This window comes from Panthera tigris, chromosome C1, assembly GCF_018350195.1.
Source record: "Panthera tigris isolate Pti1 chromosome C1, P.tigris_Pti1_mat1.1, whole genome shotgun sequence".
NCBI classification, from domain to species: Eukaryota; Metazoa; Chordata; class Mammalia; order Carnivora; family Felidae; genus Panthera; species Panthera tigris.
In genome coordinates this window covers 146847299-146865042 of record NC_056667.1, presented here as the reverse complement: position 1 = coordinate 146865042, position 17744 = coordinate 146847299, and the positions used below count along the sequence as shown (strand labels likewise).

At 37.7% G+C, this 17744-nt stretch overlaps 1 protein-coding gene across 10 annotated transcripts in view; it reads right to left on the bottom strand.

The window, feature by feature from the left end:
- The window catches only part of PKP4 (plakophilin 4), a 238065-nt gene that overhangs the window by 156374 nt on the left and 63947 nt on the right, over positions 1–17744 (bottom strand). For all 10 annotated transcript variants that reach the window (XM_042994487.1, XM_042994481.1, XM_042994489.1 and 7 more), the window contains one exon: positions 3187–3323. In XM_042994487.1, coding sequence (XP_042850421.1) covers positions 3187–3318 — 132 coding nt within the window. In that variant the 5' untranslated portion in view covers positions 3319–3323. The remainder of the gene's footprint in view (positions 1–3186; positions 3324–17744) is intronic.

The window sequence follows — 17744 nt, the reverse complement described above, 5'->3', positions numbered from 1 at the left end:
CTGCACAGGTATGCACCTAAGTGACCGAATCAATGTGAAAGGTTACCACTTCACAAAAGGGAGAGAACATGCATCTTAGCATTCTGTCAAGGAATAAGGAACAGTTATGTCTTTGGGATCCTAGGGGAAGTGTGGCCCCATAGAGGAAGATTTAAATGTTTTTATGACACCCCAAATCCGATTTTGGATATTAAGAGATTAATGCTTTGTTAACAAGATTGCTTTGGTTGCTTGCTATTTCCTTCCCTACTACTTATCTGTGAATGGCCCAGGGCAAGTATGTCTGAGGTGTTTTAGTGGCCTGGATGTACTTTACTCAAGAACCCAGACTTTTCCTCTCAACATTCAGGTGTGTGTTAAAAGGTATTACTCTCTAATTCTTTATCCAAATGCCTTGACACTATGATGGGGTTGCACTAAATCACCATGTAGATAAAATTTATTTTCACATGCTCTATTTCTGATAATACATACATAAAGCAGTTCTAGTTTGTGAGACCAGCATGGTGAAGTTTTCAAAGTTTAATGACATGCAGAAGTAAAATACTACCACAGCATAAACAGAGCTCAATATTCAGAAAGTTGTTTTGTCTTCATATCCATGTCCAAAGAAGGTTCACTGAATCCTGATACATACTTAAGAGTAGAATCACCAGATCCTCCTAAGAGGAACCTTTTCTTCTTAGGTAGAAATGCTGATGAAAATAGTAATATTAACCCTTACCATGAGCACTTACTAGAATGTGCCAGGCACCACTGTAAACATTTTACAACGGTTACTTCAATATCTTCAGGATCATTATCACCACTTTACAGATGAGAAACTGAGACACAGAGAGGTTAAGAAATCTTCCTAAGATCACATGGAAAGTAGTGATAGGAGCCAGGGCCACTTCAGTTGCACTGAAGGGGTCTCTTCCTTCTGTGCCCTAATGAAACATCCTTCCTGAGACATGGCTGCCACCAAACAAGGTCTCTTCTTTGACAACAGAGAAGCTGATGTTATTACTTCATGGCCATGAACGTTGCATGGTAGTGAGGCTTTTATTTTTTAAATAATTATACATCCCACCCAAGAATATTATTCTTTTGATATAAAACATGATCAAGGACACGCTCTAACATTAACTGTTTCATTTGAATCTAACACAATTAAGAATGTAGCATTCTGACTAGTTATTTTCAAATCATATATATAAGGTAAACAGTAATTGGTTTTCTTATTCCTAACTTTTCTGTGCTCTGTCTCATTGGGCAGATGATAGGGAGTGACATTTTAGGAAAGTCCTAAGAAATTTTTACCCCAACTACAAAGAAATTAGAGTATCTTGCCTGGTAGCACAAAAATCCCACAGAAGCTTGAGTTAGCTTTTTAAAATCAGGTAAGTATCTTGGAATGAGACATGGATACGGTGTCTTGGGTTGAACGAAATGCTGAGTGCTGAGCGATGATAAACAATTTTAAAAGAAATTAAGAATGAAAACTGCAAACATAAATTAATGGATTCAAATTCTTAGAACAAGAATAGAAGGGTAGAGTATATCCTCTTACTAAACAAACAATCTGGGATATATATTTTAATTCTTCTAATAAATAACAAATACCTGTATTCCTCTGGCTATCTTCAGAAACAGGAACCCTTCTTGCTATCTCCTACAAAATATTCATTCAGAATACTATTTATCACCAAAACATAAAATGCTCAAGTCATGTGAGGCCATCAAGGAATTCCAGTGCCAAAATCATAATAGGCTTCCAATTTTATTCAACATGCAAGGTATGTGGTCTCAAAGTACAAATGCAAAGTTCCTGTAGCTATGTTTATGGGACACAGTTTCTAGCTTTAAGTGAGTTCTGGGCATTTTGATAAATTTACTGTCACGTTCCACCAAAATGCGGTATACACTAACAGCTCTAAATAAATCAGAGTCTCCTCAGTTTACAGCTCTTTGGGTCAAATCTTGACAACTATGAAGTACAATAAGAAAAGAGTCCTTTGTTTTCCTCCTCAAAGGTGAGAGAAGCTTGGATAACCTAGAGTTTGGTGGAAAATGAAAACAGTACTGACAACAATTTTTTGTGTCTTCTCAAATTAGTTTGTGGAATGTTTTAAAAGCCTCACATTTTAGTAAGGGGATGGAAAATATTCTGATATCTTGTTACCAGAATCAGCTGTGAAATTCTTCTTGAAAACATAGCTCTAATGTCAGATATCATTCTGGAGTATTCTTTCACTCTACATACCTAGCTTTAAGTTATAGCAAACAGTGAAATAATGAGGTAGTGAATATTCCTTTCTTCTCTGTCATAATCAGTCATCTGAACTATTGATTTTTTAAAAAATATTTCAGCAAATATACATCTAAGTTTATAACTCTTGAGAAGAAAAGAACCAGAGGTTTAACCATAAGATTTTGTTTTAAAAAATTACTGTTCAATTATTTCCAACAGAAAGAGTCTTATTTTTGAAGGAGGGGGCAGAAAAGAAAACAGTGGAGCTTTAAATTTACATTTACCTCATTAAGCTTTTAAATCTGAAGAAATTAAATGCAGGAGTTCCAATTTCTCTAAGCACAACAGATAAGATCTAATTTAGGAGGTTACTTGTACTTGAAGGATAAATAGTATCCTTTATTAAAAAACTGAACATAAACATGACATTGAAGCAAACTGGCACAGTTTGACAAGTTTTAGAACACTAGCTCACAAAATGAATATACTTGGATTCAGACAAACACAACAAATATAGCCTTTATCCAAAAAAAATCACAGAGACAACCCTATAGAATACCTACATGAAAATGTTAGAAGGTTCAACATATCTAAGGATACTACAGGCCTCGGGATGCCAGAGCCCTGACAGAAAAGTCAGCAGGGTAAACTACGCTTCACAAAGCTTGGCGCGCATGCACACACTCTGCGATGTGGGAGAGACAGAGACACCAATCACCATCGATGTTGTCCTTACTTGCAGACGCACAAGTATCCTGCATGTTCCGATTCTGACTGGCACCTGGAGCGGCTCTACATGCCAGTCATCCCAATGTACTCAGGGATGTAAACACCTTATAATTAAAAAACGTGAAGGCATCAAGGACGTTAGACAAATTTAAAACACATCCAAAGATTAATTTTTAAAGGCATTGAAGAAAGAACTGATTGCAAATTCCAGCAAGAGGATGTACCTGCTCCTTCACGGAAGCTAGAATAGTGGTGGCTGTGGTCTCGGGTTCCATGCCTGGGCCAGTGGAGGCAGCTTCCTGGCGTGTCTGTGGCTGGCCCTCCTCCACCAATGAGGCCTGCTCAGGAGCGGGCATTCCTCCTGCAAGCAAGCAGGCAAAGAGTTAACACGGGCTCACAGACTCCTATGCAGAGCAGGCAGTGGCTGAGGATTTGCAGATGGCTCCTGGGAAATACCGCGGACTTCTACATACAAAGATCACAGCTTCTTACAGCTGTTTGATTTTTAAAGGCAACATCTAGGGCCCAAAGTACAGCTAGTACTACGAAAAAGTAAAATGATAATAAAAAATAATAACAACAATACATACGAAGAAAATATATTAAAGACATCATAGGAAAAATGACATAAAAGTGTTGGGGAGGAGGGCTCTTAATTAAAAACATACTAAGGACACCAAAGCGTTTTTAGAAGCTTGTTGAATTGCTGAATATTCTATTCACATAGCCAATAAATATGATTATATCATGAAACAAATAATAATAAATACTTTAGATTGTTATAGGAGCCAATTTATAAAGTATACACATGACATCTACAAATATTCAAATGCTTTACTGGTTACAGAAGAGGCTTATGTAATAGAAAAAAAAGAAGGTTTATAACTTGGGCTTGAAAATAAACAAAAGTCTCCTGTATTTAAAAGAAACGGAAGGCATTAATGACTGAAACAAGGATATCTTTGGAGTATTACAGCTAATTTGGTTTCCTTAGTGGATCTACTTTGCAGGCTCATAGCTTCTAACAGAAGAATGAGTTCGTGGCAACAGAGGGGGTGCCTCTCCTAAGATAACACACTGAGAGCAGTGTGTTTGCCAGATCAATCACCTGACCTGTTATGGACTTTTCATAAATTTGGAAAAGATTGGGAAAAGATTCCCACCTAAAATGTTGTACCTTTTTAAATAACTTAATCATGCAGCAGTCTACCATACCATGAGACTAGCCTAGTGCCTGGCATATGTAATAGGTATTCAATACATGTTGGCTGAATAAATGAATATATAAATGAAGGACTGACCATGTTTTCCATGTCGCATTCCAGTCATTAAGCAAATCTCCCCAAGTGCTATGACGCTTATGAGACCTTATTTGTTCAATGTGTAACTCTGCATACTCATATATGGGTATCTCAGACCATAAAAACTCTTCTTGATAGTCTTCAGTTTACTCCTCAAAATTACTCTACTGTTCCATTTCAGCTCTTTATCAACTTCCACAATGTTTAATTCCATAGTATGATCTGGGGATTCCAACCTCCCCATTCCCTCAAATTTCAATACCAGCTTGCTGTTTCTTTCTAAAATCATAACCTGTAAGACAAGGGAAGATATGTGCACCACCTGCGCCTCTCTCCGTCCCTCATCTTCACTCTTTTGACTTATACAGTAAGTGAAGGTAGGTTTAAGTTCCGGGCTTTTTATTTTTTTTTATTTTTTTTAATGTTTATTTTATTATTGAGAGACAGAGAGAGACTGAGCATGAGCATGGGAGGGGCAGAGAAAGGAGGAGACACAGAATCTGAAGCAGGCTCCAGGTTCTGGGCTGTCAGCACACAGCCCAACACAGGGCTCAAACTCACACACCACGAGATCATGACCTGAGCCGAAGTCGGACTGAGCCATCCAGGCGCCCCTAAGTTCTGGGCTTTTAACAGTGGTTGTTTTATTGTCGTCATATTAATAGGCAGAAATAGGCAGTGAATGTGATGCGTCTCTAACGCCAGCTTCATGAAGAGTCTGCATGCCTGCTCCAGCAAGTGAATTCTCTCTCTTTATTTCTATGGTGGCCAAGGCTCAGGGCAGAGCCTGGCCTTCAAGGGGGAGGACCTCCTCAAGTATGAGCAGAGGAGGAACTCCCTTCAGTGTTGGAGTAAGTGAGTCTAGGATCAAAACCTAAGTGCCCTTGGACAAGTTGCTATCTTGTTGAGCCCACTTTCCTCATTAAAAAAAGGGCCTACTAATACTTTCTACAGCACAATGGAAGTATTTTATGGTAATCTTTATTTTTTAGTATACGTGGTAGGCTTACTGAGATATAAAATACACTTAAAATATCATCAACTGAATAAAATAGCCCATTTCTATATTTACTGGGTGCTCACTAAAAACAAGATATGAAGTCTATGAAGAAACAAATGCCACACGAAATATCCTAGATTAACATTTAAGGCAAGTAAAGATATAAAAGTATTCTATGCCATTGAAAAACTACACACCTTAAAATAAGCAGATGGTTGCAGAGAACAAAAATGTTACTATGCAACAGTGAAACAAATAATGCCAAGAATCAAAAATTTTAAATGTCAAGAGTAAAATATCATGAAATACCAATGTGTAAGGAAAAAAGAAACATAAATTCAATGAACAAAGAGAATTTGAGAAAAGGAGAAAATAAATATCACTAGGGAAATAATTATTAATTGTTTACATAAATAGGAGAAGTCTTACTGAAAGATATAGAATTTTTTTTTTTTTAATGTTTATTTTTGAGAGAGAGAGAGAGCGCAAGCAGGAGAGGAGCCCAAAGAGAGAGAGAGACAGAATCTGAAGCATGCTCTGGGCTCTGAGCTGTCAGCACAGAGCCTGATGTGGGGCTTGAACCCATGAACTGCAAGATCATGACTTGAGCTGAAGTCAGATGCTTAACCGACTGAGCCACCCAGGTGCCCTGAAAGATAAAGAATTATATTATTGTTATTTTATTACATTACTGTAAATGTACCACACTTAATTTCACAATATTTTGATGATTCTGTCCAGAAGCAGTACTGGATGAGCATTTTCTGAATACCACTCTGCCCACATAATATGCAGGGGGGTAAGGGGATACAGGCATAAGGCAGGGTCACTGACCATTAGTGGCCTCATCACCCAGCTGAGGCAGCAAAATATGAATCAGATCAAGGCCAAATACAGCAAGACACAAGTGATGGAATAACAAACACCACCAAAGTCTATAGGTAGAGGCTGTGAAGAGCTTATAAATTCACAGAAGAAACTAGTACTCAGCAGGAGAGATTTTCATAGGCAGGGATGATGTTTTTCATTCTCAGATTCCTCAAGACTGAAAGGCATTGCAGGCAATTGCTAATACTGTTGGGCTAAAGAATGATGACCATGGTGCCCATGTGTAACTGAGGTGAGACACTTCCCTGCCCCTCATCTCTGGAACAGTCTCCAAATACCACAACCAACACTGGGCAGAGGAGGGATGCCACAGCTCCGACAAGTTCTAAACCTAACATGGTCTTCTGTTCACTTTCTTGTAGCTCTTATAACAATTTAAGGAGCTGTAGGAATCAAACTTAGAGTCACAGAATGATATTACTTTTTCCCCTCAACAAAGAAAAAAACCAAATAACAATGAGTGCTTATTAGCAAAGAGACTGTGAGAAATTAGGCTTCGTGCTTCCTTCAATGACCTCAGCTTGCCTGATCTGGACAATCACGTTCTAGGGATGGGAGAAAACCGAACTGTTGTGGGGGCTCTCTGGAGAATCAGAGAATGGTAGAGGTGACAGAAAACTGGAAGCAGGAAAATGCCATTGCTGTTTTTGAGAAGACAAAAGTAGACTCTCTTCACATTATAAACTAGAGAGCTAGACATACATCTTAGGTGAGATTCTTAAAAGGATTTTATCCAAGAGATGATTTGTGAGAACGAAAAAGGGGCCCACCAAAGAAAAGTCATGTTAAGCTGTTCTAATTTCTGTCTGTGGCAGCGTAACCATGGAAATGCAGTGTGTCTAGACTCCAGTGAGGCATGTGTATTAGAAGTCCCCCATGGTATTACAATCAGCACAGAAATGGGGCTGGCACAGGGCAACTGCTGACTCTCACAGTCTGGAAACGGCTAACAGAAACATATCATCCTATAAAGGTTTCTAATGTAATGCCAGAGAAGTTTGATCTTGACCCAATCCCAACCAAAAACTTAGGCTATAATGTAAAGAATAACACACAGGGCATGCTCAAATTCTTCAATCACTATGAATACTGAATTAATCTATATAATACAATTAAGATACAAAAACACTGTCACACTGTAGTAATGAGCTGCCTGGATGAGATAGAAACAATAGGAATAAATGTGGGCCTTATATTGAGGTTAGCTCAGCAACACATTGGGGAAAAGATTTAGGCTATAGACTTAGGTTCAAGAGCAGGATGAGTGAACCATGCATGAGACAAAGCTGTTCCAAAACCAAGGTGATTGTATGCTGTATTGAGGTCAGTACTTAAGATGATAGGAAGATGATGGGAGTGCACACCTCTCCTTCAGGCTCCTGGGGACATGTCCACATCCAGTTACAGATGGCACATTTCCAGGAATGGACACAAATGTATCCGTTCAGGAAACAATGAGCAGGATGGTGAAGGGATTCAGTCATTCTTTCCAGTCACAGGAGTAGGGACAAAATGAATGACAGCTCCTGCTCCTTATGAACTCCTTATGAACTCAGACCTTAATGGTGGGAGGTAGGGGGACACAGAAAGAGCAGTTAATGGCACAAGAAGAGAAAGTCTGACTTCAAGAAGAGAGAGACTATGCAGTCAAGCAGATGTCTATAAACCTCTGAAGGGCTGCTATGGACAAACAAGGTTAGATGCTTTAGATTTATGATCCTAAGAGCTAGATCAAAAACTAATGGTTTTGTAACAAACTCGTATTTGCCTTTCATTACCGTCTTTATACTTTGAATCAAATTTGGCTGACGGTTTTATTATTTTTATTCAAAATTAAAGGCTGGAGCCATGAGAGCAAGCTCATGAGGGCCTTTCCTTTTTTTTTTTTTAATGTATTTTTTTTAAATATATGAAATTTATTGTCAAATTGGTTTCCATACAACACCCAGTGCTCATCCCAAAAGATGCTCTCTTCAATACCTATCACCCACCCTCCCCTCCCTCCCACCCCCCATCAGCCCTCAGTTCTCAGTTTTTAAGAGTCTCTTATGGGGGCGCCTGGGTGGCTCAGTCGGTTGGGCGGCCGACTTCGGCTCAGGTCATGATCTTGCGGTCCGTGAGTTCTAGCCCTGCGTCGGGCTCTGTGCTGACAGCTCGGAGCCTGGAGCCTGCTTCAGATTCTGTGTCTCCCTCTCTCTGACCCTCCCCTGTTCATGCTCTGTCTCTCCCTGTCTCGAAAATAAATAAACGTTAAAAAAAAAAAATTAAAAAAAAAAAAAGAGTCTCTTATGCTTTGGCTCTCTCCCACTCTAACCTCTCTTTTTTTTTTTTTTTTTCCTTCCCCTCCCTCATGGGTTTCTGTTAAGTTTCTCAGGATCACCTAAGAGTGAAAACATATGGTATCTGTCTTTCTCTGTATGGCTTATTTCACTTAGTTCCATCCACGTTGCTACAAAGGGCCATATTTCATTCTTTCTCATTGCCACGTAGTACTCCATTGTGTATATAAACCACAATTTCTTTATCCATTCATCAGTTGATGGACATTTAGGCTCTTTCCATAATTTGTCGATTGTTGAAAGTGCTGCTATAAACATTGGGGTACAAGTGCCTCTATGCATCAGTACTCCTGTACCCCTTGGGTAAATTCCTAGCAGTGCTACTGCTGGGTCATAGGGTAGGTCTATTTTTAATTTTTTGAGGAACCTCCACACTGTTTTCCAGAGTGGCTGCACCAGTTTGCATTCCCACCAACAGTGCAAGAGGGTTCCCGTTTCTCCACATCCTCTCCAGCATCTATAGTCTCCTGATTTGTTCATTTTGGCCACTCTGACTGGCGTGAGGTGATATCTGAGTGTGGTTTTGATTTGTATTTCCCTGATGAGGAGCAATGTTGAGCATCTTTTCATGTGGGAGGGCCTCTCCTTTTGAAACAAACAGTCCAGTGTCCAACATTTCAAGAATCCTCTAAAGCTGGTACATTCCCTCTCATGAGAGGTCTTTAATCACAGTTCAGATGATCAAGTAGCAGGAATGGTATAGAAGGGATCCTGCCCTGGGTATATGTTAGAAATAGGGAACAAAGTCCTCTGAATCTTGAGGCAGACACTAAGATAAGAAAACAACTACATCTGAACTGATTTCAGTGTCCCTCATTTTTCAGAATGTTGTCTATCATACACAGCTATCTGTAAAAAGGCACCTGGAGGGCAGCAAGTTGTGCTTTTTCTTGATGAAATGATGGACAATGAAAATCTTAGTGTGGTTTTTCTGGCTGGTTGTACAAAGCTCAGAGGTGAGTTTGTGACCAACTCTTACACGTGTCTTCTCATTTTATTCCAGACTTTACTTAGCCCAGGTCTACTTTTATCATTCTGTTGAGCTGCATTCTTTTGCACCTTGCAAAACACTTTTTGGAAGACAGACTTGTGCTTTCTCTATAATTTTTATCAAAGACAAGCTTTCAGGTGAAAACTGTTAGTATAACTGTGTGCATGTATGTATCTCAATCTTACAGTGAACTATCACTGAATTATGGGAAATCTTCCTGCTCAAGGTTGCAGGCCACATATATTCAAGTGTGAGTACTGAATCTTGAGGCAGTGGGTGTAATATACGCAGGGTAGGGATGTAACATATAGCTATGGATGTAATAATATATATGGGTACAATCTATGACTCAATATCTATAATCCCTTTTATCACAGATGATACTAATCCATAAAATCATCTCTGTGCTAAACCTCTCTGGGATAGAAGATCAACTACATACCGTATTGTCCTCTATTTACTCATTTCTACTCTCTTTACTGATAATTTTTAGCCAGAGTATACGAAGTATACTTTGTTTCATCTTATCCAGTGATATAAACTGGAGTCTACATATTTTTTTTTCTTCTCCACTTTTGCATTAGTATTTTGGACCATAACGTATCTCATGACTTCATTTTCAACACTCACAAAATGTTATGATGATTGATGACCACCATTTCAAAATTGATAGGATAAAATAATAATGCCTAAGAACAGATGAAGAAAAATAATAAAGGACAGAAAATAATCATGAATATTTAAATTCAATTCAAATTAGGATATTAATAATATGGGATAATAAACATTAAAAAAATTTTTTTTAACCTTTATTTATTTTTTTGAGACAGAGAGAGACAGAGCATGAACAGGGGAGGGTCAGAGACAAAGCGAGTCACAGAATCCGAAACAGGCTCCAGGCTCTGAGCTGTCGGCACAGAGCCCGACCCAGGGCTCAAAACTCACAGACCATGAGATCATGACCAGAGCCGAAGTCGGATGCTCAACCGACTGAGCCACCCAGGCGCCCCAATAATAAACGTTTTTGAATAAGCATTAGATAAACAAAATACTATAAGAGAATAAATTACAGAGTATCCTATGTAGTAAAGACAAGTTTCTTTGCTTTACTTGTAACAAAACTGGAAGAATGAAGTACTTGGGAATCAGGAATGTGCCTGAGAAGTTAAACACCTTCAGAACCATATGGAATCTATTCTAGAATTCTAAAAGTAGTACTAGATGAACTTTTCACAGTTAAGAGTATTAAAATATCCTGGAAGTAAGAAGCATTACTAAAATCTGCAACTCTTTAGGAAGCTTACAGATAGTTGGTTACATACTAAACTTCTCATCAGACAGTTATCCAACAAATTTAAACTTCTTGGCAAGAATTTGTTTAGAAGGAAGCTATATGCCAAACAGCATAGTAATTCTAGAGAATAAACTATGTATAGCAGTTAAGTATTTTGACTTAATGGATTTATTTTTACAATCAAAAGATCAGTGAAAGATAACCTGATTTTTTTTTGAAAATGCAAAAAGTGTAAACAGACCTCCTTGAAAAGAGGAAATCTGGATGGCCAAAAATGAGGTGTTCGACCTCATTAGTAACTAGAAAAATGTAAATTCATACTACAATGAGATATCAATACACAACCCCCAGAATGACAAAACATTTATCAATATCAAATGTTGGCAAAGATGTAGAACACTGGTAAATATCACAGGCTACTGATCAGTATGTAAAGGAGCCATCACTTGGGAATGCATTTTGGCATCTATCTAGTCAAGCTACTGATACATATATTCCCTAGCCCAGTAATTCCACTCCCGATTATACAGAGACATTCTTGCACACAAACTCCTGGAGAACCATATTAAGTAAGGTCATGGCAGCACTCTGTGGAAGCTATGAATTTCAAACAACCCAAATGACAATTAACAGTGAAATGGGTCAATATATTGTGGTATAGTCATGCACTGTATTTTACCTACAGACATATAACAAATGAATGAAAGGTCTATACAACAAGAATGACTCTAAAAAGCATACGGATGAATAAAAGAAGTCACAAAAGAATACAAACAGTAGAATTCCATACATGTAAAGTTTAAAATATAGGCAAGATAAAATTGTTTATTAGGGATGTATTCATAGGTACCAAGAAAATGACTATCAAAGTCAAAGGAGTGGTTATATCTGCAAGGAAGGTGCAGGCTGTAATTTTAGAAGAGCACATTAAAAACTTTTGAAGAGCTGGACTGTTATGGGGAATTATTAATGGATATTTACACTTTTAGGTGGTTTTCTTAAATTTTTATTTATTTATTTTACTTATTTATTTTGAGATGGAGAGAGAAGGGGTGGGGAGGGCTGGAGACAGAGGGAGAGAGGGAATCCCAAGCAGGTTCTGAGCTATTAGCGCAGAGCCCGATGTGCGAACCCACGGATTGTGAAATCATGATCTGAGCCAAAGTCAAGAGTCTGACACTTAACCAACTGAGCCAGGCAAAAAAATTGTTTTTAATGTTTATTTATTTTTGAGAGCCAGAGAGTCAGAGCATGAGGAGAGGGGCAGAGAGAGAGGAAGACACAGAATCTGGAGCCTGACACGGGGTTCAAACTCACAAACTGCAAGATCACGACCGGAGCTGAAGCTGGATGCTTCACCAACTGAGCCACCCAGGCACCCCTGCCTTTTAATGTTTTTTAATTGTATATATATTTTATGTACTCTTCTATAGTTTTTTTTTTTCATGAAAAGGGAAAAATATTAATATAGCAGAAAATGATAAATTCTTATTAGATATGATCTATAAAATATAAAAATTTAGGGTATTTATAAATAGATTGCAATAGTGTTTAATAGCTTGAAGACTAAGGAAATAGAGAACTGACATACTTCTGCATATAAAACTATACTAAATATATAACTCATAAATGTGAAGGTATTTATTTCAATAAAAAATGGGCTTACATTACAAAATAAAATGCCTGAAACCTCATATATCATTCACTAATAATTTCTGAAAATAAAACACATAGTTAATATATAACATAAGCGTCAACACTGCTCACACCTCAAAGGGAGCGGTTCACACCGTGCTCTATGTGAATGATGTGCCTTGGAGTGTGAAGAGTGTGGATACAGTCCCTGTAACACAGGCAAACACTGAAAAACTGTTAACAAAATGAAAAAAGATTTTTTATGTTTATTTATTTAGAGACAAACAAAGGAGTGATCCAGACAGAGCAGTGCCTCGATCAGCTACTGATGCCCAGAAGGAATCAATTCCCTAAACAGGAAAAGTAAAGTGGCATATGTAGAAGTAACAGTGAATGATGCTGTTTTTAAACTGAAAGCTGTGTGCATGAAAGAGAAACAGCCAGTGGCCTTGAAATAAAAAGTTACAAGATAGGGGTGCCTGGGTGGCTCAGTAGGTTCAGCATCCGACTTCAGCTCAGGTCATGACCTCACAGTTCATGGGTTTGAGCCCCACATCAGGCTCTGTGCTGACAGCTCTAAGCCTGGAGTCTGCTTTGGATTCTGTGTCTCCCTCTCTCTGTCCTTCCCCCATTCGTGCTCGCTCTCTCTCTCTCTCTCTCAAAAATAAACATTAAAAAGAATTTTTTTAAAGCTATAGGATAAAAATTAAAATCTCATTCAGTAGAATAAATATCAGAATAACATTTTTTCAAAAAGAGTATTTTATAAGAGGGGTGCCTGACTGGTTCAGCCAGTAGAGCATGCACCCTTTGATCTCGGGGGTTTTGAGTTCAAGCCCCACGTGGGCGTAGAGATTATTTTTTAAAAAGAATATTTCATAAGAATGATCTGAATAATTCTCTCAGAAACTTGAAAAAAAAAGACAGAAAAAACAGATGAAAAAGGTAAAAGAAGTTTGGAGACTAGAGACTAGTCCAGGGTTACATATATTGACTAGTAAGAGTACTAGGAACAGGGGGAAAAAAAAAGAGGATAAATATTAAAGGAAATAAAAAATGAAAATTTCTCAGAGCTGAAAACTAATCATTTAAAATAGGCCAATAAGTGAACAAACTGAATGAAATGAACTACCTCTAAACCAAATCCATTGAAATATCTAGGTTCCAAGGATAAAGAAAAGATTGTAAATGTTACCATGGAGGAAAAACAAATCGCTTACAAATGAATGAGAGTCCATTTGGCATCAGAGCCCTTATCAACTACAGTGGATGTAACAATAGCTTCTGGTACTGACCAAAAACTATGATTCAAATATGAACGCAAAATAAGAGCATGTTAGGACATATCGGGACTCAAGAAAGTTTGGCTTCAACAATCTTTCAAGGAAGTTCTGGAACCAAACAACATATTATAGAAGGACTAAGACACAATATAAACAATGCTAAGCAAGTAATTCCGACAAGTGAAGATTAAAGTCTAAATAAACTGCCCATGATGTCAGCATCAGAGGGTGAAAAGCTGAAGAAAATAAATTGTACACATGTTCTTACTTAACCTGGTAGGAAAAAATACATACAGAGTAACTCCAAGTGAGTGTGCCTTTGCTGCTCCTCTCCAGAAGAGACAGAGCCCACTGTGTGCCCCTTGAATGTGGGGTTGGCCTCTTGTGACTCACACAGTGTGGCCAGTGTGGATGAGGCTAAATTTTAAAGGCCCTGTAGCTTCTTCATCTGGAACCTTGATATCACCACGCTGTGAAAGAGCTCAGGATTAAAAAGATACTGTGGAGACAGAGGCCCAGTGCTCCCAGCCACTCTGGCAGATACCTCAGAACATATAAGACAGGCCATCTTGGAAGAGTCCCACCCTGACCAAGCCATCAGCTTACTGCAGCCACCTGAGTGAGCCCAAGTAACACCAGAAGAACCTCCTTACCAACCTAGACTTGTGAGAAATTTAAAAAACTGTTGTTTGAGCCACTGAGATTTAAGACGGCTTGTTACATGATGAGCAAGTAATACTAATACAACCATCAAAACAGGAAATGAGGACAAGGAAAAAATTAACTTGTATTATTTTTAAGTATCATAAGATTAAAACATTAAATGTTAAACGCTGAATTATCTTATAAAGATATAATTTATTTAATGCATTAGCGATCTTTCACTTATTATGTATTACACTATAAACTAGACGTTATTGAAAGTACGACATATAAGACTCTGACCTCCAATCCAATTTACAGTCTAAAAGGTAAGACCAAAAAAAAAAAAAAAAAAAAAAGGCAACTACAATAAAATGTAGCTTGAGCTAAAAAACGAGGCACTAAGAACTCAAACACAGAAGGCAGGTGCTCAGAGAAGGGTTTCGAAAAGGCATGTGTAAGTAGGGAAATTATTCCAGGTGTAGCAGAAGGATGCAGCTGGGGGAAAGCCCACCTCTGATGTATTAATTAGTTTTATTAAGCTTTTACATTTAAAAATTTGCTTTAGGTTCAATAGATTTCTCAAAAACCTCCCTAGACTACTGTTTCCTCTCATTTGCAATTAAGAATATGGTAAGCCATATCAAATCTCAAGCTGTTTAAATAAAAGATTTGTTTTTATCATTAGTTTTTCATATCAAATGCTAGTGTTAACAAAGATTAAAAACCAATGAAATCACTAACACAGCACATATGGGGATTTAGAAATATGGTAATTTATAAGTGAATTACTAGAGGCAATAAAAATAATGCAAAATTGTTTAATTAAGGACTTGGGCATTTAATAATATTTATAAGGTCTATTAAAAATAAAAAGTATACAGCCCAGTAACAACTTCCTATCTTATACAGTGGTTGTCTTTTTAGTTCCTTGTATTTATCTTTTTTTTTTTACATGGACTAGCTAAATGATTTTTCAGTGTCTTAGGATTTATACTAAATTGTCTAGCTGAGAATAACCTAGTTCTGTATTAGATTTCTTAGAAGTTCTACAGTAGATGTTTATTTAAATTATACATTCACTTATAATGTGACAGATTCCATTTAAAATTTAAAATTCTCAAAGTATGCTCCATAGACGACTTCTAGTATGTCAAAAAGAAGGTTCCTGTGATTAATAAGTCTGGAGAATGCTATAGAGCCTGATTCCTCTTGAAGATCCCTAAAAACCTTGTTTTCTCAAGTGTGATCTGTAGACCAGTTACACTGGCAGCACTTTAGGGCTTGTAAGAAATGCAGAATTTCAGGCCCTACCCCAGACCTACTAAATTAGAATCTTCATGTGAAGAAGATCCCTAGTGTTTCGTACACACCTTCAAGTTTGAGAAGCAGTGGCACAGAGCATTTTAAAGATTTTGAAAGATCTTAAAATAAATGAACCTGTTTAATCTCATCTTGGCATCTTACACTTACTTGACCCCTTCTCTTTGTGTCACCTAGTAACACTTTGAGGAACATACTTTGAGAAATTCCACAGTATAGTAAAAATTATTATTATTGAACAATAATAGCTAGCAGAGGCACTGCTCCATCCTTTACAATTAAAATTTGGTTCTCCCCAGCTTTTCCAGTGATGTCAGTTTATTAAAAGAAAAACATTAATTAAGTACTTTTCAGAAAATGGGAAAGAAAAATTTAAGCTCTTTTCAATAAAGATTCCTGCCAACAAAATTAAGCATGAAATTGTGTTTTGGCTGTAAGTTGGGTACCAATTTCTTGGAAAACTTAATTTCTAAGTGAAGGAATAAATGACTTTCCAGAAGAAGAAGCCAGCCTGCTCTAGGCCAGGTGTGAGTTTTAATTATATTTTTCATGCTCTACTCATGAACACCCATGTAGAAAAGAGACTAGGTGTGTGTGTGTGTGTGTGTGTGTGTGTGTGTGTGTGTGTGTGTGTCTATATATATATATATATATATATATATATATATATATATATATATATATATATATATAAAATGCATACTGGTGCTTTGGTTGGAGAGATCAACTCTTCATTTGGGATATAACAATTTCCTCAAAACAGGTCCAGTTTGGGCAGATGTTAATCTATAAAATGACTTACCGAAAGCACGGGTGAAAAAGAAAAGTTTACATTTTTCAATGACAGTATCATCAAAAACACTGGTTTTACACATGTTTAAAATTACTTAAAAAAAAAAGTATATTTATTTTGAGAGAGGAGGGGGAGAGAGAATCTCAGACAGGTTCTGCTGTGCTGTCAGCACAGAGCCTGAAGTAGGGCTTAATCTCATGAACTGAGAGACCACGGCCTCAGCTGAAATCAAGAGTTGAACGCTCAACTGACTGAGCCACCCAGGGACCCCTAAAATCACTTTTAATAATGCTGATTTAAGCAATGATGCATCTAATGACTTCCAATTTATTAAGCAGCTCTTTAGTGTAAAAGGGAAAATTCTAGGCATCAAAAATAAAGTTCCAGAGGTGAACAACTATACCTGTCCCTGTCTTCAGCAGGTTGAGTTAGAGAACTGATGATTTTCTTTCAGTCTCATTTATTCATTTAGATTATGTTTAATGCCATATTTTGTTTTCAAGAAGACAAACACATTTTCACACTTAACATCTCCAAACAGCTTTTTGAAGAAAGCACAAGAAAAAAATACCAAAGGTTCTAGAATTTTGTTGATTACAGATGGAGCTTCAGTGAACCCTACTGTAATTTCCAGTCCACTGTTCTCTGTCCCTCAAGCATACACCTAGGTTCAGTGAGAGCAAGGGCTATTGCCATTTAGACCACCACCGTATTCTCCGCAGCCATAGAAGTGCCTGAAACATAGTAGGCGTTCAACAGAGTTTGTTCAGTGAAAGAATGAAACAAACTGAGGGAAAGGATCAAAGTATAGTATATTGCGTTTCCACTGAAGTAACATTTATATGGCAGATAGTGTAGGTTTTAGAACCAGCAAGATGCTGAGGGAGCTCATAGTCTAGCAGGAAAGAAAAGAATAAAAATTGGTGACAAATACAACAGTAACGATGCATAAAACATACCACAGTAGGAGGGTCATCAGGAAAGATGACACTTACCACAAAGACAGAGGACAAAACACCACAATGTGCTGTGTGCAGAGAATGCCAATGGTCTAACCTTGAGGTGGGGATGAGGAGGAGGAGACAAAGAGGGAGAAAACACTGAACATAAGGAGATGAAGGAACCATAAGGGAAGGAGAGTGACAGATTGCTTCATATGATGGTGAGAGTTGAGGAAAGAGTTTGAGTCAGGTGCCTCTGCCCCAGAGAAGTTGGGAATGTGACCTGGATGGAGTTAGACATTATGAATAAAGAGGAGTGGAAGAGAGGAAAAACTAGATGGTGTCCACTTGG